This window comes from Silurus aristotelis (genome assembly GCF_946808225.1).
Source record: "Silurus aristotelis genome assembly, chromosome: 26".
Lineage (NCBI taxonomy): Eukaryota > Metazoa > Chordata > Actinopteri > Siluriformes > Siluridae > Silurus > Silurus aristotelis.
The window spans coordinates 13,234,692-13,261,742 of record NC_139599.1 but is presented as its reverse complement, the minus strand read 5'-3'; the positions used below and the strand labels follow the sequence as shown (position 1 = coordinate 13,261,742).

The 27,051-nt window shown below is 39.7% G+C and overlaps 1 protein-coding gene across 9 annotated transcripts in view; it reads right to left on the bottom strand.

Moving 5' to 3' along the window:
- Window positions 1-27,051, bottom strand: part of specc1 (sperm antigen with calponin homology and coiled-coil domains 1) — a 100,265-nt gene that overhangs the window by 2,664 nt on the left and 70,550 nt on the right. For all 9 annotated transcript variants that reach the window (XM_083531783.1, XM_083531784.1, XM_083531785.1 and 6 more), the window contains 2 exons: window positions 10,688-10,804; window positions 8,632-8,691 (listed from right to left, as the gene is read on the bottom strand). In XM_083531783.1, coding sequence (XP_083387909.1) covers window positions 8,632-8,691; window positions 10,688-10,804 — 177 coding nt within the window. The remainder of the gene's footprint in view (window positions 1-8,631; window positions 8,692-10,687; window positions 10,805-27,051) is intronic.

Below are 27,051 nucleotides of genomic sequence, written 5' to 3'. Positions count from 1 at the left end.
GTGTCTGTAACTCCGGTCCTGCACATTATCAGTTTGCGAGTAATAACCACACGTCAGAAGCCCGAAGCATCACTTCGTTATTAAATGAAAGCGTGTAATCGCATCATCGCGATTCTTTATTAAAATCCGTCATCTAGCGCTGAAATCCTAAAAGACAGAAAACATCCATGGTCGTACCTGTACAAGGACCTGTAGATAATTACTGCACTACAAGCTGGGTTGATAATGTATTGATTGTTGACCCCTACAGCACTGTGCTTCTGATCGCTCAGTGCCTTTTTTATCACAAAGCTCACCCCTGTTTCATCATCTGAACATACAACACAGTAAGTACTATAGTCCATAACTCAAATCCGTGTACTGGTAGAGAAAGGAATGAAATACAGTTAAAGATGGATGCAGTCTGTGTGTGTGGTTTAGTTTGTGATTCATGGAGTAAAAAAAAAAAAAAAAGAATTCCCCAGAACCTGTTGATTTAATACTCAATTTATGTTGCTGGAAAGTGTTGCAGTAAATCACACGTTTGTGCATATTCTGTTTCAGGTTCAGGTATTAATTTCTGGCTCGTTTTATTTCTGGACTGGGAAAATTCATGGTGAAATTCATTTGGGGAAATCATCTGGGTATAAATCAGACAAGAAAAAAACAATCCCGAAGGCACAAAATTCACCATCCAAACTCCAAGACATGGAAAAGCCCAGAAGAGGAATATTCCAGGACTGGTTCATGTTATCGCTCCTCTTCGTCTCGAGACATAGGATTTTCCTCTGTGGGTTTATCGGATGTGGGGATTACGGTTTTAAGACAGTAAGAGGCATCAAGCGATCGCTTGGTTTCCAAGAAGAGTGCGACACACACACACAGCACACTGAGCTCACACTAAAGTGTATTCAGCATGTGGAAATTCTTGATCCTGGATCAATGACATGATTGTAGGCGTGGATCGTGTAAGCATCTTCCTAGAACCCAAGCAACCTCATAAATCACCTTTATGGTGTTTTAACAACATTAGTGCGGGGAAGCCAGTCGATGTGAGCACTCATGACTGTACCAGTGAGCAGAGTTCATTAAAAACAAGTCGTGGAGAAACTGTTTAAGCAGGTCAGGTCAGCAAACACTGACCACCCCATTCAGGGTCAATGAGCCAATGTGCAATTTATGGCAACCAGAGCTAATTTAATTGTAGTTTTTTTTTTGTTTTGTTTTTTTACGTACAATATTTTTTTTAATAATGGTAGCTGGACTCTTAGTATCTTTGTACTCTTAGGGGGAAAAAAATGGTATTATTCATAATTGTTTATCATAATTACTGGATTCTTTTAGCCTCACCTTTAAATCATGCTAATGAGAATAACTCGTATAATGTACACTGCATCAGTATCAGGACTAACCTTCTTCCTGTCATCTAATCCATTGCACGCGTCCCTCAGGGCTTCCGCTTCAAAACCCTGCCTTACTGTTTGGAGAAAGGAATCGAGATTATCTTTTTACCTGGTCTGTATTCATGTCACTAGTCTGACCAATAACTACTTCCCCCAGTGCAATCTATAGACTGTGCCCTGCAGATATTTCCTTTGCAATAGCTCGAGTGTGAGCCGAAAAACTAAAGGTTAAATATTTGATGCATCTAATTTAACAGTATCCCTGAGGGGGTAAAAAAAAAAAGCATCTGCACACATTTGCAATGTTTTTTGTTTCTCCCACATTTGAAACCCCTTTTGAAGGGGTTAGTTTGGGTAAAGACAACAGTTATTTAAAGATAAAGTGAAGGAGATTATTTGACCCTTTTGATTATTTGAGCCTTTATTCGGTGAAACACCAGCTGACTGGCCTTCAATCACACTTGTTATTCTTAGGACTTAGGGTCAGTGGGGTCAGTGGTATCTGGGGTTTGCCCAGAGACATCTATGTGTGCATCATGATACGGATATGTCAGTAGCTTTGCTTCATTCACTAATATCTACACATCCGCACAAAAATAATCTAATGTTAAAATGTCTATGGTACCAGGGCTGTTATTTAGACTTATTCAAATTACAAATCCAAATTACAATACAATCATTAAGTTAAACGGTAGAATAGTGATAGGTGAAGGAGTCACATCAAGTGTTGAACCTCACTGATGCTGTTTATATTGTGAGAAGTCTAGAGATTTCAGGTCTCTTCATAGATACATATAAACAATCAGAAGCAATTGAGATCCAATCTTAATCCAAAAAGTTGTAATCCCAATAAATGGGTAGCATGCAACAATTTGATTCCTTTATATCTGTATCGCACCTTTAACAATGGACATTGTCTCAAAGCAGCGTCACACAGTTAAAGTGGTAATAAAAGAATGTATAAGTTTGTTCCTTATCATTGTAAGTAAATCGTAAGGCTAATGAGTGAGCCGGTGGCAACTGTGGCAAGGAAAAACTTCCTGAGATGGCATGAGGAATAAACCCTGAGAGCAACCTGACTCAAAAGGGAACCCGTCCTCAACTGGGTGACACAGGATGTCCATTTATTATAGTTCTATCATTGTTAAGGTGCACAGTGAGAATGTTGATCATTACTTATAAGAGGTGGTTACTCAAAGTTTCCATACTTTTCGAGGGAGTAATGTCTGGGCGACTCGCTTTATCTTATCCACATCCAATCAGATCTTTCTCTTTTACCGATGACTTCCCATTGTCTTTTAACCCCCCCATGTAATGTTCACCACAATACATTATAGGAGGTGGTATCAGAAAGTTTGGAGACTAGTTATTTACAAGAAAATGTATGTATCTACACACTATCACCTTCAAAATAGTCCTCTTGCACAGTGAAACAGTGCTCCCAGCGTTCCTGCCACTTCTGTAGTGTGTCCTGGAAGTCTTTTTTTGAGGTGTGTCAAGCACCTTCTGCTATTCTTGCTGGATCTCTGCATTGGTGTCAAAACGGTGACCTTTGAGCTGAATCTTCATCTTGGGGGAGAGGGTGAAGTCCGCGGAAGCCGAATCTGGCAAGTAGGGTGGGTGCGGAAGTGAGATCATGTTTCCGGGTGAGAAACTTACGTGTGGGGAGAGTTTCCATGGTTTCCAAAGACGTCTTTTGGCACACTGACTTATGAAGATCAGTGCTCCCTGTGACTGCGACTCTTCAATATCTTTGAAGTGTTTCAGTCAGGTTTTAGGCCCCATCATAGCACAGAAACTGCTCTAGTTAAAATCACTAACGACCTGTTTTTAGCTTCAGACCAAGGCTACATCTCCCTATTAGTTTTACTAGATCTTAGTGCTTAGTGCTGCGTTCGACACTATAGATCATGATCTTCTCCTCGATCGCTTACAGAATTACATCGGTATTCAGGGACAGGCATTAAGCTGGTTTAAATCCTACCTGTCCAATCGTTACCATTTCGTAGATTTAAATGGAGAGCTATCCAGGATAATGCTAGTAAATTATGGCGTGCCACAAGGGTCAGTTCTAGGACCCCTGCTTTTTACAATATACATGCTTAGATTAGGAAATATTATTAGAAGGGATGGAATTAGCTTCCATTGTTATGCTGATGATACCCAGCTATATATTTCATCCAAACCAGGCGATACAGCTCAATTAGCTCGCATAACTGAGTGTGTTGAAGAAATAAGAGATTGGATGACCCATAACTTTCTGCTATTAAATTCTGATAAAACGGAGATTTTGCTCATCGGCCCAAAAAATAGTACACAGAAGCTCCAGCATCTCAGCCTGCATTTAGACGGTTGTTCTGTAACTACTAGTTCAACGGTAAAAGACCTGGGAGTTATTTTAGACAGCAACTTATCTTTTAAAAATCACATCAATCAAGTTACAAAAACAGCCTTCTTTCACCTTAGAAATATTTCTAAGCTAAGAAATATGTTATCTATATCTGATGCAGAGAAGCTCGTCCATGCGTTTATGACCTCTAGAATAGACTACTGTAATGCATTACTAGGTGGATGTCCTGCATCATTAATAAACAAGCTTCAGTAAGTTCAGAATGCCGCAGCAAGAGTTCTTACTAGGTCAAGAAAATACGATCATATAACCCCAATCTTATCGTCCCTACATTGGCTTCCTATTAAGTTTCGAATAGACTACAAACTACTGTTACTCACTTATAAAGCACTAAATGGTTTGGCTCCCATGTATCTATCCAGTCTTTTAACACGCTACAATCCGTCACGCTCCCTGAGATCTCAAAACTCTGGGCTTCTAGTAGTTCCTAGAATAGCAAAGTCCACTAAAGGCAGTAGAGCATTTTCACATTTAGCTCCTAAACTCTGGAATAGTCTTCCTGACAGTGTTCGGGGTTCAGATACACTCTCCCAGTTTAAGTGTAGATTAAAAACATATCTTTTTAGCAAAGCCTACACATAACACACATCACACACATCACATCACAACCTTGTGCTCCAGAATATATGATTACATGCACATTATCAACTTGTGCTGTTAATATCATGAACAGCAGCTACGCTAATTCCTCTCCACTGCTTCTCTTTCTCTCCCCATCCCGAGGCATCCTGAGGTTTGGCCAGCTCCAGTCACGTCCCACCTCGTGAAGAATATGGACCTATGGATGATCATGGAGAAGTAGATGCCGAGTGTTTAAAGGCCCTGGCATGGAGAAGCTGATGCTGGATCTATGATGATCACAAATTGTTCTGTATTGTTGAAAGATTTATGACCAAACTCTTGATGTCACCCATATGAGGATGGGTTCCCCTTTGAGTCTGGTTCCTCTCAAGGTTTCTTCCTCATATCAACTAAGGGAGTTTTTCCTTGCCACTGTCGCCACGGCTGCTCATCAGGGACAAACGCACACCATTCACTTTCACTGTTGTTTTCTGTAAAGCTGCTTTGAGACAATGTCTGTTGTGAAAAGCGCTATACAAATAAACTTGACTTGACTTGACTTGACTGCGCGTGTAGCCTTGTGTTGCCACCTTTTGGTGTGTTACAAAACTTAAATGACAAAGTAGGTATTATTTGATACACAGAAAGCAAAGCTGTAGTTCTAATGGAAGTTATTTCACTTCACATGAAACCTTAGATGAGGTAAAAAAAAAAGAAAAAGAAAGATCCAGGGCTTAAGTCCTGATAGTGCAGCCTTAACGCCACCCCTGACAGTAAGTTACGATAAAACACCACTTCCCAAAAACCAAGGTACTGTATCTTTTCCAGCCGTCCACAAACACAGTTTCTTTGGCATGGGGTTCAAGGCACTGAATGAGTCATGGCAACCATGTCAAGAGAATGAAAGCCAACACAAATTCACTGCTTCTTGACTGAAATATCACGAAAAAAAAAAGGAAAAAAAAATCAAAGGCAGTGGCAGTTCTTATATTCGATATCTTGATGTTTAAATACTCCCTCGATCAATCAGAGGCTGACAACAAAAAATAGAGTGAGAGATCCTGAAAACAAATCTAATCTGGTTTGGCTTTGAGACCACAGGAAGAATGATATACAGGGAAAGAAAGCAGAGAAGGAAAGAACAGTAGTGGGCAGTCCAGTCCTGCTTCATGTCATTGCTATTTGCTTTTTCATTACGCAGATCAGACGGGTCAAATGCCAAACGTCGTGAGTGGAGACAGTGATGGCTTGGAGGTTCTAGATCGAATGACGGGTTTGGTTTGACTTTTTCTGTGTAAAATTTATGTTTACAGTATTTAGAACATCAGTCTCCAACTGTTTCAACACCGAGGTTCGGTTTCTTATTAAATATATATTTTTAAGTTCGCGGGGTGTGTCTTTTATATACAGTAGTAAATGCTGGGTGCTAGTTTCAAGATGCCTAAGCAGGGCTTTTGAGGGCTGTATTGACCGTAATATATGAAACTGTATTTTAAATGCGAGTCCTGTTTTCAATTAAAGGCTGCTTTCTTTTTTCCACTAGTTCTGTTCAGGAGCTTTTTCTCTCCCTGTTATTCCCATCTCATGGTCCTTTTTTACTAAAGAAACTTCCAAAGGGATGTTTGTTTAACACATTATTGCCAATAATTAGTTTGATCCTGTTGCAAATATACTGGCCTTTATAGGGTAAAACACACGCACACACACACACACACACACACACACACACACACACACACACACACACATATATATATATATATATATGTATATATTTTCCCAGAGCATCCTTGTGACCCGGTAGCACCTCCTTCATGGCCTTGTACTAGATCTCTACAAACAGCAGTGTCCTCTATTATCATTATCGTTATCAAATAAAAAAGCTTTCTCCAGATTTCTTTCTTTCGGCTTCTCCCATTAGGGGTCGCCACAGCGGATCATCCACATGTTTGATTTGGCACATGTTTTTACGCTGGATGCCCTTCCTAACACAACCCTCCCTATTTATCTGGGCTTGCGACCGGCACTAAGAGTGCACTGGCTTGTGCAACCCTAATGGCTGGGGTTGGTTCCCTGACCGGGGATCGAACCCGGGCCGCAGTGGTGAGAGCGCAGCATCCTAACCACTAGACCGTCAGGGAACCAAAAAAGGTTTATCCAGATAATCTGTGTTATTTAAGTAAAACCTGACCGCTAGTCAAACGTTTGGATATACAGTAGCTGTCAATAGCCTAAAGACAATTTTATATGTTTTACTCATATCTGTATTTGATAATAAATCAAATTTCCCTTAGTTATTAACGTAGCCTAATTATTTGTTAGGCTACGTTAATACCAGCCAACAGAAAGCTGCATTCACCATGACGTAAAAGTAAATGTTTTGATTTTAACAGCAATGAATATTAAAAAAAAGTAATTAAGATGCTAATAATGCTCTTTTAATAGGCGATAAGTTTGGGGTGCTTTATAGTTACATTATTTTACCATTTCAGAAAAATAATGATACATTTCCTAAACAAGAAACGATTTTGAAATAAGTTTGGTTTCGTTTTTATACTGTACTTGGCTGTTCTCAACCTGTCAGGCAGGTGATGAATTAAAGGGAAAAAGCGGTAGAAAGTGTATCAGTAAGGTGTTGCATTGCAACAGATCAGCAGAACAGCTTTAATGCACGTCGGCATTGATTTATTGATTCGAAAACACCTCTGGAGCGCTTCTAAAACGTGTACTTAGTTTCCGTTTCCATGATGGGAACAGAGCGGGGCATAAAAAAAAGTTTCACCGAAAACGTGTTCGATAAAGCGAAGATCTGGTGTGTGTGTGTGTGCCAGAAGATTTACACCGTTTTCATCCTCGCCAAGAGATCTTGTGATTGGTGAATGTGGGCAGAACCCCATCCATCGGGATGAAAATGTTTCACTGGAGGATGAAGGTGATCGGTGTATTGATTTTTTGTGACACTTCCGCATGAGCAGAGCCAAAGCAGGCCGGCAATGTAAATGAGTGCCCCCCTGTCATGTATGTTATGTTTAAACATTTGAGTTGTAGTGTGCTGTCTAATTAAAACTCGATGCAGATGTGCCTTTGGAACTACATTTGGGTGCAATTAGATCACATTTTTTCGAGGTAGTTGGACATCCCTGATGTGATGAATAACACTGATTATCTCTTCATCATGGCACCTGTTGGTGGGTGGGATTTATTAGGCAGCAAGTGAGCATTTCATCCTCAGCGTTGACGTGTTAAAGCAGAATAAATGGGCAAGCGTATAGATTTGAGCGAGTTTGACAAATTGTGACGGCTAGACGTCTGGGTCGGGGCATCTCCAAAACTGCAGCTCTTGCGGGCTGTTTCCGGTCTGCAGTGCGCAGTATCTATCAAAAGTGCTCCAAGGTAGAACAGTCGTAAACCGGCGACAGGGTCGTAAACGGCTGCGAGTCATTGATGCACGTAGGGAGCGAAGGCTGTTCCGTGTGGTCTGATCCAACAGACGAGCTCCTGTAGTGCTGTAATGCTGAAGAAGTTTTGGCGGCAAAAAGGGGACCAACGCAATATTAGGCAGCTGATCATAATGTTACGCCTGATCAGTGTGTATTCCATTTGCCTTACTAACGTTTCAGGAATTTTCACAAACCGATACCAGTCATCAAAAGATGAAGATTAAACATTAAACTATTAATATTCTCACATAGGAAACAAAAGACATTAATTAATTTTTGCCATTATGAAGGTGCTTGTGCTCCTGTCTGGATTATTTGAAGCAATAATAACCAGTTCAGTCTGCATGTTGTGTGTTTTGCTCTGGTTTGGGAATCGTTCCTGCTGCACCCAAACAGAAACACACAATTTCTTCAGTGTCGACCAGAAAACCTGAGTGAGTGCAGACAGGACTAAAAACAAACAATTACAATTACCTTGGAAACACAATGGCGGTGTGAATTCTCTCCATGCTGAGTGTCTATTGTATGATTTCCTCTCTCTGCGTTCTCCACCTGTTGCTGTGGTTTGCATTTTACTCCGAGCTATTATTCTCTTCCTTGTTTTGCCTTGCCTAACACTGTGACGACTCGGTGTTAGACAATTTACACCCTTTTTTTTGTTGCACTGGTGTGTAAAAACCTCTAGGGCACTCACTAGGGGATATTTCATTTATTAACATTGGCTAAAGTAAAATCCAGCGCGTATCAAGTGCGGTGCTACGCATTCTCATGCACGTACATCTGGTCCTCTGGCTGTGTGTGTGTGTGTGTGTGTGTGTGTGTATGTGTGGTTTCTCACCAGCGAGGGTTTAATCCCAATACTTTCAGCAGCTTGGAAGGCCAGGGTCAGATTGCGGCCCTATGGAAAAACAAACACGAGTATTAAAGGTCATATACCACACAGAAAGACCGAGCGAGCAACAAACAGCCAAATCAACAACAATAAACACGTCCGTATCTGTCAGTACGCTCCACATGTGACACGTTACACATCACACACCCAAAATAAACATCTGCCGCGTCTCATCCTCGTAAGCGCGGCTCTGCGTGGTCGTCTAATTACCGCTCTAATACTGGCTTGTGTAATATTTGAGTTACATAATGAACTAGGCTTAGCCCAGGATTATTTAGCACATCTCCATCGATGAGCATTAGATGCTCCAGTCTAAATGTAATATACGATAACGTAATTACGTTAGTACATCCTGTTTTTCGTCACGTAGACAAAACGCGGTCGCTCTTATACACGACGTACACGCGATAGTTTTTAACCAATGGAAGCCTTCTATGCGTAAAGCTGAAGGATTTGGTATTTTTCTGTATTTAATTAGCGTCACAGTCGAGTAAATACCTGTGTACTGTGTCAGGAAGCTGAAATGTATATTGCAAGCTGCACGTTTCTAATGCGGTAATCTTACGTGGTTTCTTAAAAGTGTCGTAACCATTTAGACAACCTTCAAAAACACAATTTTTACGGCAAACATTTAAAAAAAACTTTCACTAGTGTGACTCTTTGTTTGCTGTATATTCTGTCCCTTTATCTGTCCGTGTGCCATTTGTTTATATATTCTTTCAGCGGTCTGCCAGTCATTCGTTATAAGAGACATAGCAGTCGAGGGGAAGCTTTGAGGTCGTACCCGGCATGTTTGATGACTAACAGCATCAGCTATCACGAGCAGCGTTGAACAATAGACCTGTCCTAGAGGAGCTGAGTATGAATAATGTCAACAGGCCAAAAATAAACTTCTGGAATACAGATGTGTGCCGTTAAAAGCCATTAAAGCCTTTACGGTTTCTATAGTAACCCGACATTCACTTAATCTAATAAGCTAATAATAAGTGGAATAGAATAAAATAAGTGTTAATGAAATGTATTTGATGTGGGACATTTTAAATTTATTTATTTGATATTTAGAAAAGAAGTCCCATGTCAGCACTTTTTTTCCGCTATGGGAAAATATTTAGGACTTTGCCCTTTTCCGATTCTCAGTAAGGGGACGAGTTTTATTTCTTCAAGACAGAAAAACAGGTGACTGTTGAAGGAATGGCTGCGTATAGCTGCTATAAAAAGTGAACTTGTTTCGTAGATGTTTCCAGAACATTACTCATTAGCCATAAATAGATGAAGTACTTGGTGTTGTTCATAAATAAAATGCACCATTGGTATAACAAATATTGTTATTAATTAAATGTTGCATCTGATCTAAATTCTGTGACAAATACTTAGATCAGTGGTTAAGGCATTGGACTTTGGCTCGGAAGCCCACAAGTTTATTCAGATTCAGAATACTTGATTGATCCCATAGGGAAACTGTTTGGTTGCAGTTGCTCACAGTAAACAATTAAAGTAAAGATTGAAGTAAAAAAACAAAAAAAAAAGATGTAATAATAGTTCTAAAAGTTATCGCACATGTAACGATTCTATGTATGTATATATATATATAAAAAAAAAAACCACATTTGATGATGATGCCCACATCACCACCACATTGGCAGATGCCCACATCTGGCAATTAAAACCATCCATGTAGAAACGAAAGTTATTTTTGGTGTCCTGATGATTTACGTAATTTAAAACATTTACAAGAATATTTTGTCTTCATGCTGTATGTTGAGTCTGGTTTCACTAATAATAAATATACATTTGCAAAAAGCATCCAAATTTCTTCATGCCCATGTTGATTAACGTATTAAAAACTTGTACATAAAAAAATGTGCGATTAAGTTGCCATTAATTGTGAATCATAATTGTGATTGAATATTTTAATCGATTGACTATATATATATAGTGTGTGTGTGTGTGTGTGTGTGTGTGTGTGTGTGTGTGTGTGTGTGTGTGTGTGTGTGTGTGGTACCTTGTCCTGGCTGATGAGCTCTTGATAAGGGATGTGTGCAGGCAGATAAGTGTGTAGTAGAGCACAGAAGGCCAGACCGTCACTCCAACTGCTACTGAAGTTAGTCACATCTACATTCTATGAGAAAAAAAAAAAAAGAAAGGGGAAAAATATTCACCAATCACAGATTTATGACATTCCTGCAATTCATCTGCAGCTATAATGCAACAGAAAACCAAGTGTTCTGCTTCAGGATGGACTAACAGAGTAGCACCTGAATCTCTAAGTGCTACTGTATATTCTGTAAAAAACTAACAAAAAAACAATGATCTACTCATAACAGTGGAAATGAAACATTAATAATACACAAGTGAGGCTCAGCATGATGAATTTGTTTATAAGACAGTAGATAAAAAGCGCATTTCTATAATTTTTAGGCAAATACATGATCATGAACCGTCACCAGAACTGACAGGTACAAGGACAGTTTCTTTCCTCGGGCAATCAACCCTCTGTGAATAGTGATGAGTAAAGACCAGAGGGGCAGTAAGTGGGAAGTGTAGAGTTTGAAGATGCAGCACTACTATGGGTCAATCCTCCTTTTCAGTGAAAGGGTCCCATCTATGAAACACTATGCCTGTTCATCTGAAGTTGCAAACTTACCCAACAGTTTTCTCTATAAAGTTGAAATCTTTTCTGAAATCTTTACAGTGATGTGAACATGGAGTAGAATAGGCTTATTCTGGCTGGTTAAGTTTTGAATGTTATGATTGTGATTAATGTTACATATGCGTGTGTATTAATAATTAAATAATAATAATAATAATAATAATAATAATAATAATAATAATAATAATAACAAACAAAAAAAAAAATTTATTAACAACTGACCCTAATTATATGCCCTGCTTCATGACTACTAGTTCTGCATTGTAAGAAAGTCCTAAAGTAACACATTTATGCACAAATAAATGCACACTACTGCTATTTGCACAACCATGCACTCTCAAACTTAGTCTTATTTCATCTGTATTGTCTTGTATAGTTTTGTCTGTAAGCTAAATGTATAGTGTTGTTATTTGTCTGCACTTTTGAGAATCACCAACGGCTGGAACCAAATTGCTCGTCCTTGAGCAATAAACCTGATTCTAAATCGAATTCTGATGAACTGTCCATTTAACATCCTGCATCAGTATCTCAACCCGATTGTAGTCAGGACATCGACTCAGCCATTCCCAAAACATTCAGAGGTGGATTTGCTCTTGTGCTTCACATTGTTGTCTTGCTGCATAACCCATTTGCTTTGGCCAGCTCATGAAGTCCTTCAGGATTTTCTCTTAGAGAGCAGAATTCATGTTTGTCTGTTGTTCTTGGCATGATGTTCTTTTTGTGGAATGCTGTGCTGAAGATCTGTGTCTTCTAAAATGTAAGACTTTCAACTCATCAGTCCACAGGCCTTTATCCCAAAAGGCTTGCAGGTCATTAAAGTAGCTTTGTGGCAAATAGGAGAGAAAGTTCCTGTGTGATTTGTCGGACGATGCACTTTTGGAGGAACTTTGTTTGGCTTCCCATTGCCAGAGGTGGAAAGAGTAATAAAATGTTTTATTTAAGTAAAAGTTAAAAGCTCATTTAAAATTTAGTCCAAGTAAAATTTACAGAGTGACTTTTTTCGGCGTGAAGGATCCTAGTGTACTTCAAAAACGACGAGATATAAACCTTGAGCGCAATAATAAAAAAACAAAAAAAAAACAAAAACTAATTTCATTAAAAAACCCATTACAGTCCTTGACTTAAGCCTTATGTTAGTTTTGCATTTATTTTTATCTTATAATGTAATTTATGATAACGAGAGAAATGTAGCTTCACAATTCAGACAGTGAGCACACGCTTTGAAGAACTTTTGGCTTTCAGCTCGGGCTGCATCACTGGCGTTGTCTTGTCCGTCTCCATCTTTCTAAACTAGAAATTAAAAGTAGAAGTACACAAAAAAAACCCCACTAAATTACAGTAAATGTAATGCATTACTTTATAACTCTGCCCATTGTTGCAAAGATTAATCACGGTTCCCGTCAGCCGGATTTATCACTGTGGTTTGCAGAAGTCCCAGAGATATACTTTATAACGCTGGAAAACTTCTATCTAAGTGTTTTCTTTATTCGGCTATGACTAGTCCCAGTTATTGAACAAACATCTGTATAATCAGACTTCAGGCATGCATACTTCATTCTAATGTCTCACTCATGAGAATAAATATCTTCGAGTAGGTGTGGCTCTTAATCCAGATATTTCAATAATCCCAGTTGTCTCTAGGCGAATTTGCAGCTTACAGTTTGGCTGATTTGATTTGTAAATGTTCTCGGCAGCTTGAATGCCACTGAAGTCCCTGAGTGCTCTTTTACCTGGAGAGCCGTTAAAAACATTAAGAGTGGAAAGGATGAGCAGGGGAACATGTGTCATGCGGCACGTTCTCTCTTTCACGCGCGCACACAAACACACACACACACACAGGTTGGAAGGGGGGAAGACGTCGCAGGATAGAAGCGGGGGCGTTGCGCAGGAGCTCTCTTCTATGATGTCATGCATCCAAAATGAGCGGAAGAGAGGAAAGAGAGGAAAGAGAGCCGGCGAGAAACACAAGGGAGAAACGCCGAGATGGATTGCACGTGCTGGACGTCACACTCCTAACTCATTGTCCTTCGCTAGACTTCCTGTCCCTTTTTGAATCTCCCTGTGCAGTTGCTGCTCTGTTATGTGTTTGTGTGTTGGGAACAGGGCTAAAGGCCAGCTGTGGCTCTCCTGGGTTTAGTCGCTCACACACTTCATAAAAATCACCCGAAACACCCTGCGATAACAGGCGCTGACGGATTTTCATTCTGTGAGCGATGGGTTGATGAACAAGGACGCGTTGATGAGACATTCCAAGATCAAGGCTGTGTGTGTGTGTGTGTGTGTGTGTGTGTGTGTGTGTGTGTTTGTGTGTGTGTGTGTGTGTGTGTGTGTGTGTTTTTGTGTGTGTGTGTGTGTGTGTGTGTGTGTGGGGTGAAGGGTCTCTTCACTAAGGACAGTCAAGTAAAACATGAGAGGAATCCTTTGAACGCAATGTCACACTCTTGATTGATTCTTCGCAGCAGTACCAGAGCTATTTAACTGATTTGGATCTGGACTGGATAAGATTAATGGAGCGTCCAACCAAGATGACCTGCTTCACGTTACTCTACGTTGAACATGCGACACGTGACTGGCGAGAGTTTTTTATTAAATGCCCTGTTTTCTGAAAGTTATAATACTAAAGATATGTTCTGACAGAAAACCCTGTGTGTTTAATTCATTCGTCTATGTTCATTGACTCCAACTGTTTTTTTTTTTTCTTGGTCCCAGCAACCAGTCAGCTCTCTTACATGAAGGAATCACATACTTCCTCAGAGACAGCCTCGGAGAAAACAGCTTACTGATGCACACGACTGGTATCAGTTGATTGACAGACGACCAAAATTATGCCATCCCTCGCTTATCGAAACCCCCCCCTACAAAAAAAAAAATCAAAGACATTTATACTATATTGCCAAAAGTATTGAAACACCTAAAATTTCCTTGGCATGTGTTTCTTCTCCAAACTGTAATCACAAACCTGGATGTCTTTGGATGCGTTAGAATACATTTTCCAACATTTGGGATGAATGTAAACCCTGTCTGCACCCCAGGCCTCATCACATCACCAACATCAGTACTAGACTTTACTATTACCCTTGTATCTGATCTCCACAAGCCCACTCCAAAATCTAGTGGAACATCTTACCAGAAGAGTGGAGCAAATTATAAGAGTAAATTGGGCCTAATGTGGAATGCGATGCTTAAAAAGGACATACTGTACTTATGACCAGGTGTCGGCAAAATCTATCTCCAAGCCTCATGTGCACACATGCACCTGCTGACAAACCCTTCAGAGACAAGGATTGATTTTGTTTGTCTCTAATGTCCCCCCGAAAACACAGACGGCGTAAAGGTTATTTCTTGTCCGACGCCAACGGTACGTCCTTTGATACGCGGAGAAACACAACGCAAATGTTAATAGGGTGAATAACGCACTGCAGAGTTCACATTTTTCAGACGAAGGTGGAGCTCAAACCAGAAAGCCTATTTTTATTCATCTTTTTTTTGTTGTCCCTTCCTGTAGACACGGAAGACTTGCGCAGGCCTGTCTTGGAGGCCGACATTCTTTACATGCCTGCACCATCTGTCTCTTTTTACCAATCCAGTTTTCTGCAATCTTCAACAACACACACACACACACACACACACACACACACACACACACACACACACACACACACACTCACAAAAGGGGGTTAAATGAATTTTGTGGCTCAAGTGTGGATCTGTGTGTGTGTGTGGTACAGAGTTAAGGCGGAGAAGCACAGAGCTACATCCTGGTCAGTGTGACCCGTGTTGCTGTGTAATTAAACTGAGAAAGAGAGAGAGAGAGAGAGAGAGAGAGAGGAGAGAGAGAGAGAGAGAGAGAGAGAGAGAAAGAGAGAATTCGATCGACATGCTGAGACCGGGCTCTGAAAATGCAAACACCGCATCCAATGACAGAAAGTCTCTCTTGGCTGGTTTATATGAGACGGAGTGAAAGAAAACACATGAATATGGTGATTTATGGAGATTTTGCTGATGCAATGATTTGCCAGTGAGATAGCTGGCTCTGGAAACGAATGAAAGGAAGAACGAAACTTTAGAACAAATGCGATACTGCAAAACTAAGATAAAGACTCCCTCACAACAACATGCGTGCATGAACTTAAAACAGTAATAAAACGGTTTGTTCCAGCAGTCTGTCCCAAATCACTGTAGGTAAATTTAACTTTTAAATATAATCATTCATTTAACAGGAAGCCCCCGAGTCCGAGTTTAGATAGTCCTACGTGCGATTTTTTATGATAGAAATACGATTTATTTTAGTATATAAATATTTACATTTCCGCACACAATTTTTATTTTAGTACAATACGTTGGGACGCTGCCAAGATGTACAGTGTGCATTCCTCACTCTCTCCAGCGATCGATGTCTTAACGTTAGATCGTGTTTTTTCAGGTTTTAAGCGTTCCCAATTCTTTTTATCGACGTCGTCAGACCCTCAAACAGAGCGCTAGGCTCCACCCACCACTCACGAACCTGCGTTGTGAATGTTTATACGTTACGGTAGTGTAAATTGCTCTGTTTTGCCCGATTATGTACTGTCCTTTGTTCAATTATTACCAATTTACAGTATACTACCACATACCGATTACCTTTTTTTAAACTTCTGTGTAGGCTAGGACATGTCCTGTCTTTCTCAACTTAAACGGGGCTCATCGGGACACATCTCCATCGTATCGGGACTACCTGTACTAAGAATATCATTTCTGTATTGATGTGTGAACATCGTGTGCTTGAACCTTGAGTTTTTCTACTATAGCTTAAGAGAAAAGTTTAATCCACAAGTTACATATATGTTATGTTCAAACACAGGATCGTGGAAGAAATAAATTTACCGCCCTCGTTTTTCTTTATTTTTCAGTGATACCGAGTGACTGCTCCCCAAATTATAGATTGCAGGTAAATCATTACGTAAAAAAAAAAAAAATCTGCTTTAATTCAATCACTTAAATACCTTTAATGCCCTCATTCCATTAGCATTGGATGCTACAGTAGTTGACCACCTTTTGTGTGTTTGCTAATACAGAAAAATCCGACCCGGTCAGGGCTGAACGTCATTCCAAGTAGAGGAATCGCCCAAATATATCCAAATAATAGCATTAGACTGAGACTGACAGTAAAGTGTATGGTATAACCATTAGTGCTTCCCATTGTCATTTCCCCCGGTGAAGACGAGGCCTTGGCAGTGTAATTGCGAGCGTGTGGCTTTGTATCATCTGTTAATGAAATCACAGACTATTTATGCTCCGGCAGCCGTCTCCAATTTCTGATCGCTTTTGGGCCGTAGACTTTGTTGACGAGGTGCAGGACGACGTGATATTCCAATCATACATTTTACCATATTTGGTATACTTTTTATGGAGGAGGGGCTAATAATAATAATGATGAAAATAAATAATTATATAAATAATCATAAATTATTAATATAAATAACAATAATACATATATCATTATATATTATCAATCAAAAAACCTTTATTGATACCATAGGGAAATAGTTTTTAATATTATGTTATATAATATAAATATTAATAATATAAGCAGTAATAAATTGATAAATGCATACATAAATTATTAATAATGTTAACAGTACAGTTAAAAAATTGTAAGCTAGTAAAAAAATAGTAAATAGTAGAAATTCTAAATACAATAAATGGTAGTAGTGAAGGAAAAAAATAATAATTGACTATCCAAATAAGGTTCAAGTGTTTGCTTTCGTCTTTTCTCTTTTTATTCAGTGATGGACGCAGCTTAATGAATGTTTTCTAGAAATGTGATCCAACTACCCCCCCCCCCCCAACCACCCACCCATTTTGCATACAACAGTAAAGAGGTACTTAATGCATTTCAGTGCTTCCACTAGACCCGCCCTCAAACCAAACAGAACTAAATGGGCAAAATGTCGAGTGTGTTTAAATAATGCAGGAACAAATAAATACGATGTACCGGCTATATTATGTGAGTAGGGTCTAATAATGAAAAGTCAACAGCGCTTCTATTCATCTTAATTAACTTTGTTTGTGTCATAAGTGATATCAAACAAATTGAGCACTTACAGCAATTACAGCATTTCCTGTCTGCTGAATGAACACGCTCACGTGCACGCTTGCACTTGACATAATAGTGTGACGCTGTTCTTTTACTGGGAAAGAAATCACGTTTCATGGACGTGTCATCTGCTCAATGGCAGGAAGCGAATAAATCGATGAGACACTGCTTATTGCCTGCTCCTGAGTACATACACATCCAATATTTATCTCTCGCCTGATGTCTGATGATGTCATAGACTCTTGTACGCAAGTCCTGCAAAGGCAAACTAAATATATACATAATGCTTACAAATGCTGCCTATTTCGGGTCCTTAGAGGGCGAACCGGATTTGGATGCCAGATCATGTATTAATAGAGCAGGGTGTAGCACAATGACACAATCTCTATTCAGATTGCAAGCCAAAGTGGGCGTGGCCTAGACCAGAATTAAATAGGAACCCTATAACAAATCCTCTGGTCAGGTGTCTACACAATATTTTGTCCACAATTAAAAAAAACTGTGGTTCGCCAGAGGTGGAAAGTATTTATTGGATTTACTGTACTCGTGTTACTGTAATTAAGGGTTTTTTTTCCCAGTGTACTTCTACTTTTTAAAATCGATAATTTTGTTTGAAGTATTAGACTTAATCTCATTTTAAATCTTATCTGTTTCTAATTAAAAAAAAAAATTAAAATAATAATAAAAGGGTGAAAAAAAAACCCACCCTGGAAACTACTACACTGATTGATTGATGGGCAGAGAAAAAAAAATCACCAAAAGATGAACACGGACAAAAATTCTGAAAGTTCTTTGCTCACTGTTTTTTTTTTTTTTTTTTTTGCGATTTCTCTTACTATCATGAATAACAGGATATTTTTTTTAATTTTAAGATTTTTATCTCATTCTCCTTTTTAAACTACACTAGAATCCATTATCCCACCCACTGCTGTTTAAAAAAAATAATGTTACTCATAGTAAATTATAAAATTAGTTATTTTTTACTTTTTTAAATAGATTTCGGTAACTTGTACTTAAGTAGATTGAAGTAACAGTACTTTTACTTGAGTAGAATATTTGATTTCTCTTTCCACCTCTGGCGATCGCTTCATGTGGATGTGATTTGAGACATGACACTCGTTTGTTTTTCATTTCTTTTGGGATCACGTGGTCACGTGGTGCTACGCCGCCTCCGGTGTTTACGTTGGTATTGTGCCATGTGGATGCGTCACAACAATTTCGGAGGACGTGCACGAGCCAGAAGACCACTGGACGTACTCGGTGGCCATCTTGCATATGTGGAGCTCCCACAGATCCCACAGGACATTCATTGTCCTGCACGCTTCATACTATATCTGACCTCTCGTTCACTCCCGCACGAAAATACACACATCCTGCCAACACAACTTTTTTCTATTTTTTATATCCCAGGGCACAGGTCAGCCTTGTTTCTGTGTGAACCTTACTGGCAAGATTTCATTAAATCTAGTTAATTGTTGTTAATGTTAACATTAAAACTAGATCATGTAGAATTTGCTCATTGGAATATTCAACATTGATACACTCCTAGAGAGTAATTGGAGAGGTCAGTCTTGTGCTTATCTTAGGCATCTCTGCTGTTGGATGTAGATCTGCCAAATGCATATATGTAAATCCAGGGGAATGAAATTATTCAGGCTCTTATTTGTCAATAAACTGCCGAAGAGAATTTAAGAATTAGAATTGTTGCTCTCCACAAAGACGGCAGAGGCTATAAGAAGATCGGTAACACAGTACAGTGGCCACGGTCATACAGAGGATTTCCAAGACGTGTTCCACTCAGAACAGACCTCGCAAGGGTCCATCAAAGAAGTTTAGTCTTTGTGCTGTGCGTCAGGTGCAGAATCTGGCTTAAAAAAACAGACGCATGCACACTGCAATAAGTCGGTTTGCATTGCCTTTATTCGAAGGAGGCCTCTTCTAAAGCTGGATCGCAAGAAAACCTACAAACAGTTTGCTGAAGACAACCTGTCCAAGATCATGAATTACTGGAACCATGTCCTGTGGTCTGATGAGACTAAGATAAACTTTTTTTGTCTTGCTCAGATAGTGTCCAGCATGTGTGTTGACGTCCTGGTGAGGAGAACCAAGAAAATTGTTTCTTGCCTACAGTGAAGCATGGTGGTGGTAGCATCATGGTCTGGGGCTGCATGACTGCTGCTGGTACTGGGGAGCTGCGGTTTATTGAGGAACACATGGATTCCAACATGTACTGTGACATTCTGAAGCAGAACATGATGCCCCCCCTTTCAGAAACTGGGCCGAGCGGCAGTTTTCCAACATAATACCAACCCCAAACACACAACGCAAAGTTGCCAACTGCCTTGTTGAAGAAGCTGAAGGAAAAGGTGATGAAGTGGGTCAGTTTCTGTGTCTGTTTCTTTACCCAATCAGATTTTTAATTCGCCTCACAAAATAGCGTCAGCATTTTACCGTCCTCTGATTGGTTGGTCAGAGGGAACAGCCTGTTACAGCCAAGTTCGACTGGCAAAACATGTCTGTAGCTCTGCACACATGAATACATCTGAGTTAGACTTTATTATGCCCACAATGGCTGACAGAGGAAGAGAAATTGATTTGGTCTCGGACATACTTAAAAATCCACTTTCAAGAAAAGCTAGACATCGGGAGGAGGTCGGCCAACCTAGAAGCTAGCTTGCTTGTCTCAGGACGGGAAAGGGTTTGTTCTGCACTTCCAGACCAGTGAATACGAGCGGTACCACTGGCTTACAGCCGGGGCAGTGTTAGGTATGCATCTTTGGTGAGTAGGTTGTATTTTATTTCAATGTTTATGTTTTTGTCATGTTATTAGACAAATATTCATTCTGAACTGCTCCAGATGATGTAGGTGGCACAGTTGCGGTTGTAGTGTAGAGGTTTGGAGCTTGCCTTAGTAAAATGGTATTCATCCTCCATATGTGAAATGCCTCTCTCTCTGTAATGCAACGCGTGGTTATATTGAGTTTTTGTATAATAATGATGGTTTCTATAATTGCCAGGTGATAGTGGTTGTTATTAAGAGGTGGAGTAAGTCGGGTACGTCCCCACTGAAGGCCCAGATACCAAATGCACGGCACACCACTGGTGTTAGGTTACTTTGGCAACTAATGGCCACGGCAACCTGATTCTCACTGCAGTATAGGGAAACGTGTGCCTCAAAATTTCTCAAGGGTAAATACCAGCGTTTAGCATTGACACGTTCTAGTCAAACAATACATTCGCAGTCTGACATGTTTCCCGAACTTTTACATGTAAATGCACTTCTGGGTTTGAATCTGAATCTGAATCGTTCTCCTGATATGTATGTGCGTGGCTATAAAGTAATATTAGACGCACCCTGCTGGCTAACAATCTGCTTTTCACTGCTTTATATTTGCATTGTGACACCTTTCTTCTGCTGCAAGATGAAAAGCGCAGCAGGAAGGGAGTCTGAGGTGAGGAGACTCTGCGCCATGAATCATCGCGAAATGCCAGACAAAGAGAGCACAGCACAGTAACACCAATAACGCGAGCTGGCACCCAGGCCCTGTCAAGTGCAAGAGCTACAGTAGCCAGCAGTTTAATAGATATTACAGTGGACGCCATGAACCCCTGGTTAAAAAAGATTGTTTTATGAGCAGGCCACTACGAGGTGGAGAGAATATTCTCAGCTGAGTAACAACGAGTGACAAAAACGTGTTTAGGCCACAGTTCATCAATGCTAATAGAGGAAATATTAAATATGGCATCTGAGAGTGACTAGGTGAAATACAAGAAATAGTAAATAGTGGTAGAGGATATAAACGTTTAGTAAAATCCCCAAGCATGTGAGCTGGTGTGTATTTTCTCACATGCACACTCAAATGTGTTCTTGTTAAGTAAAATTAGCCAAATAACTAATTTTTTATGCTAGCTTGAGTTCGTTCGTTAGTGTTCAATAATGTTCTTGATATCAGTTTTGCACTAGAAGTAGTTCGTGGTGTTTTAATAAAAGAAAAGAAAATGCAGTCCTGTTGTACGAGGTGGTATCAAAAAGTTTGGAGACTAGTTTTGTAACACGCCAACAGAAAAAGGCTGCATGCACAGTCACAGGAAGCACCGACCTTAATAAGTCATTGTGCCAAAGGACCTCCTCCAGTGTACATCGGGAGCTGTGGCACAACAATATCTCACTTCCGCACCCACCCTACTCGCCAGATCCGGCTCATGTGGACATCGTTGTCTTCCCGAAGATGAAGATCTGGCTAAAAGGTCGCCGTTTTGACATGCTTCAAAAAGAAGACTTCCAGGACGTATTCCAGGAGTGGCAGGAACCCTTGGAGCAATGTGAGAAGACTATTTTCAAGGTAATTGTGTGTAATGGAATATAAATAAAGTATTTTCTTGTTAACAGCGAGTCTTAAAACTTTTTGATACCACCGCGTATTACAGATGCTACATATCTTGTATTGAGATGCAGTTATACAGGAAGCACGCAATTCTATATCATGTCTTTGTGCTAGCAAAAAAAAACTTTCCCTTTCACTTGCACAAGGAGACCTAAACCTGTTCCAGCATGACAAAGTCCCTGTGCACGAAGCAAACTTCATAAAGATATGCTTTACTTGAGATGGAGTGGAAGATGCTTGACTGGTACCACCTTCTCTCAGGGTAACATGTTAGTTTACCTCAAAGCTCTTCTCTGTTCTGGCTTCTCTGTTTTAGGAAGACCTACCTCTTCCCGAAACACTTAAACTAGCCCTTTTCCAGGTTTGCTTTGTCTTTTATTTAAAAAATTGTCTCAACAGATGTGTAGACTGATTTACCTCTACATCAGACTTAACCCCTTGTGGCTGAATGAGCACAAATGAATGAGAATCTAGTGGAACATCTTCCCAGAAAAGGTTGGGGTTATACAGAAAATGGAATCTAAATGTGATCTAAAAGCACAATTTAGTGTATATCAGAGATTTCATTGGAATAATTGAGATTCTGTTGCATAAAAAAAAATAGAGTAGAAAACTGAGGTCTGACCTCTAGGGCAGCATACGGGGAAGAGTGGATTTCCGAGCTCGGAAGTGGACGTCATGTGACGCGGCGATGTTGTGCTGCGAGGTAAACATCTGTGCTAGCAGAGTCCCAGAACAGACCTCTTGTACTGATAACCAGATCTCAGTCTGGGGTTCGTGTTTGTGTGTGCGAGTGTGTTTTTGAGGAATCCGTTACATTGGTATCTCTCTCTTTCATATTTCCCTTGTGGCCTTATGACTCAGATATAGTTTTGTCTAAGTCTCGCTCCCCCACTGTTTCTCACTGCTTGCTCTACAGAGGTTGCAGGAGTTTTTAGCTCACATTTAAAAAAATTTTTAGCTCCAAAAGCCTCCTCCCGGGCAGCGCTGTTTATATTTGCGTGAAAGAGTGCACGAGAAGTGAACAGCTGAATCCTCTGTTTGTACGGGCCGCCTCGGCCCCCTGTTTTCTTTTCTCATTGTCTTCATCCTGAACAAACAGCGGGTCTAGGTTGTTCTTTTTTTGTTCTTCAGCTCCATACACGAGAAAAGAAATGAAAGCGACCTAAATAAACTGGATCAAAGGGAGCATAAACATACAGTGGGAACATGATTTAGGAAATTTTCAGGTTTAGGATATGATGCACACCTCGGATGGCTTGAACTTTGAAGAATTTTTTTTTTCTTCACCGTACTATAAATTCCCCACTGATTTCGTGTCCACTGACCAATAAAACTGATGCGAGTTAAAGTTTACCCATGGCCCTCGGCATATACTTTTAATTTGAATTACAGCCTTACACGTGTGCATGTGTGTATCCTCATTAGGGCTGCATTGTTCCCTCAAACCTATTAGAGCATCCCGTTAATAAAAACCCTTTTTCCTGATCGATGACTCTTAAACGGCAAACAGACATTTGAACGTGAGCTACGTGCTTGCAAAAGTATTGACACGCTGCTAATGCAGCAAATTAAAGGCAGGTAGTGGTGGGTGTGTGGGTGTGTGGGTGTGTTTGTTTGTGTGTGTGTCTATTGCTTCAGGGATAAGCTTTAATGTAGATTGTAACCTTGGTCAAGCCTGTCACACTTCATCAGGTTTGTTGGCACCAAACTACAAATGAAAAAGAAAACGCAGGTTGTTCAAAATAACGCTCCTGTTGATGATTTGCCCAGCGATCATGACACGTCTAAACACTCCTGCAGACTGATTAACAGATATCATATCTTTTTCCCTAACAATGCAATCACACTAAATATCCGTATTAACCCTGAAAGCTGGCCCATGCTCATGGTGGTGTTTTCCCTTCCTTTTAACTAGCCCTTGTTTTGACGAGCCGACTAATGACAATAACGTGACTTGTTTACATTTACATTACATTTACATTTGCGGCATTTAGCAGACGCTCTTATCCAGAGCGACGTTCCGCTCCGTCTACATCATAAACCATGTACTTGAGTAAAAGTAGAGATATGACTCCAGTAAACATAAACGTGCTCCCTTTAAACTTATACGTGAGTGTAAGTGGTGCAAGTGGATGGACTTGGGTATCCATAGTACTATGATTTATTATCGCTTTCATTTCTTATTATCGTTTTTCTTTTGTCACAAGACTCTTTGATTAATCAACTTTAATTGTAAAAACTTTGTTACTCTTAGCGCACTGATCTATTCATAGAATAATATTAATAAGTCAAACACTGATCGATATTAAAATGATCATGAGCCCAAAAACTCTCAAAAACAAAACATGCGAATAAGGCCACGAGTGTTGTGGCGCATTCGAGTCAGCAGTTTCTTCCATTATTTATCACTCTGAAAATGTTCTGCTTGCTGTTGAATGAGTTCATAGACAATAGAAAAGACTTTAAAATGTAGTGAAGTTAAAGCCGAAGTCTCCCTGAACGGAAATACTACTTAAATACAGTAATGAATCAGCTATACTTCCTTACTGTCTGCCACTAGTCTCATCCCCATGCAAGAAGAATAACTACAATAGAGCTTCATGAGACGTAACTGTATTCAGTTACAGTTGTGTGTTTGGATGTTTGATCCTGTTATATGATCATTGACATTTTTTAACATAATCTAATAAGCAGGTTTTATAACAACATCGATGCCGGTAAGGAGACAGGAACCACTTGTTGATGAGCTGTGATACGGAGAAATAAAAGAAGAGATGTAATATCTGCTGAGTCATACAGTACAGATGTGGTTTACATTTGTGGGTTTAAATGGGAAACATTGTATTATAAAGTTTGTATAAAGTCTGTGGTTAATTAAAGAGGGAGCACAGGATATAAAAGAAAGTACAAACCAACTAATGGATGAAAAAATGATTAATGATGCCTGGACACTCAGACTAATGTATTTTACTGAGAAGAAAAAAAAAAGAACATTACCATATTACCCTCCTCCATTCCTCCATTATGCAGAGTGTCGAGTCTACAAGTTCCTGAGCATGATGTTACAACTGAGTATAAACCGAACTCTGATAAAAGGGTTCTCAAGATCTGGGCATGTGGCCCTGAATGAGACGCAATTCCATCACAGGGCACACTATGTGCAAACATACACACATTAGAGGTGGAACATTTCATCTGGAGAATTTTGGAAATATCCCAAGTTGGAAACTTACCAGAAATTTAAGGGAATTTATTTGAAATTTGGGGGACAGATTTTTAAAAAGTCCTTTTTTTTTTACTATTAAACCCAATGATTTAACCCTCCAGGGGACAAATTGAAATTGTGGTCTTTTTTATTGATCTCACCTAAGTGCCTGCTCTGTTAGTGTATTGGTCTTTACAATTGTATATATTTTTTTTTAATTTGTAAGTTTTTAAAGATACATTTAAGTAATACTCATGTAAATTATGAAAATGTTGGCATTTTTTTTTTTTTTACATTATTTTGCATGCAGGATTAAAGAAATTATGTGTATGTAATTGTTACGTGTATTGTTATGACTCGTAACAGTTATAGAAGAACGCACAGTACATGTAGGGGGTGTGGTCTCAGTGGCCCTGCAGTAAGTGTGCTGTGTTTTTTTTTTTTAAACCAAGATTTTTGTAAGTTCCCTGTTACCTGCAATTCTGTAAATATACAGTTTATTCCTATCAATTCCTGTTAATTCTCGATTCTATTAATTCCTATATTTCCCTGTTAACTCTCATAAAAAGTTTCCAGTCTTAGAAATACCTGGAATTTTGCAATCCTAATATGCAATTGATTTTGGCTGATCCACCTAGTGGACGTTAAAGGACACAGTAGAACCGTTGTCTGGAACGATTGCAAATTGAATCTTGTAGAGCGTTATTAAATATACCTGATAGTGTGTCATCTCTCAGTCTGCGTCTTGTCCCCACTGTGACAACAGGAGGAAGGGGAAATGATTTGAATAAGGCTCCTTTGTCTATGCACACACACGCTCGCTTGGTAATTGTTGATCGCCGGAGAGGGTAGAGCGTAGAGCGGCGCTGTGCTGTCAATCTCTGCATGTTAGATGACAATTAGCAGCTGTGCCAGTCCCTGGACTGTTCTTGGGCGTCAGTGTGCGAGGGAATAATCTTATGGCTAATGACCCTTATGACAGAATCACGGACCGATGCGTTGACCTTTTCCTCGGCGCTGGTTGAGTTCGGGCGAGTGTGGAAGGCGAGCCGGCCTGAGGCCACGGCTGTTCCCTGGATTCCTAATCTCGGCTTTCTCATCTCTGTGCCTTTTGACATTAATTTGAAATGTATGCTCAAATTAGCCATTCGAAGAGGAATAGCTGTAAATGGACTGAACATGGGGCCAACTGTAACAGATGGTCTTTATTAAAGTGAAAGGTTAATGTAATAAGGTGCTATCTTTTTTGCCTCCCCCAACTGGGAATAATGGCACTTATTATTAGTTGTATTGAGGATGTGTACATGAAACCTCTACCAGCTGCCAGTAAAAAAAAAAAAAAAAAAAAAAAAAAAAGATTTTTTTTTTTTCAGTATTTTTAAATTCAACAGGAAGCAACTCACACCTACACACTCACTAGGACATATGCCATCTGTCTAGTCTCTTACCCTCCTGTTTAGTATTTCACATTGTTCTCAGTGTTAAGCAATTCTGTCTTTCATGATACTGCCAACGGGATGCTGAGAAAGACTTTAATTACAAAAGCCACAAGTGGAAAAAATTTGCACTGGCGACTAATAAGCCAAGTTTATTAATCATAAGCTTTTTTGACTGCATTCCAGCGCCAGCAGGACCGACGACTACCTCTTTATAGGAGCGACAAGGTAAAAGAACAGGAAGTTGATACACTAAGCTCTTCACTCTTCACTGAGTGTCCTGTCTGGGAAAATCTCCCATAGTGTTCATTAACACACGGTGAACCACATATTAATCAACACATGCTTGTCTTGTGAAGGCATCTGCTACAGTAAATGGACATTATGAAACAACTGAATCACCAGAGCGAAGCAAAAGATGACTAAACGTTTCAAACTCGGGTTTGTTTTTCTCAGAAGAACAGCAGTTATTCTTTGTTATTCATAAGGAAATGAGAAGGGCAGAAACTGTAACACACACCCATGTAACCATAAAGCGTAAGCATGTTTGTTTACCAAAGGAGGCTATTAGTGGAGCTAAGCGCTTTAGCTCTCACACGTGAAGACGTTAG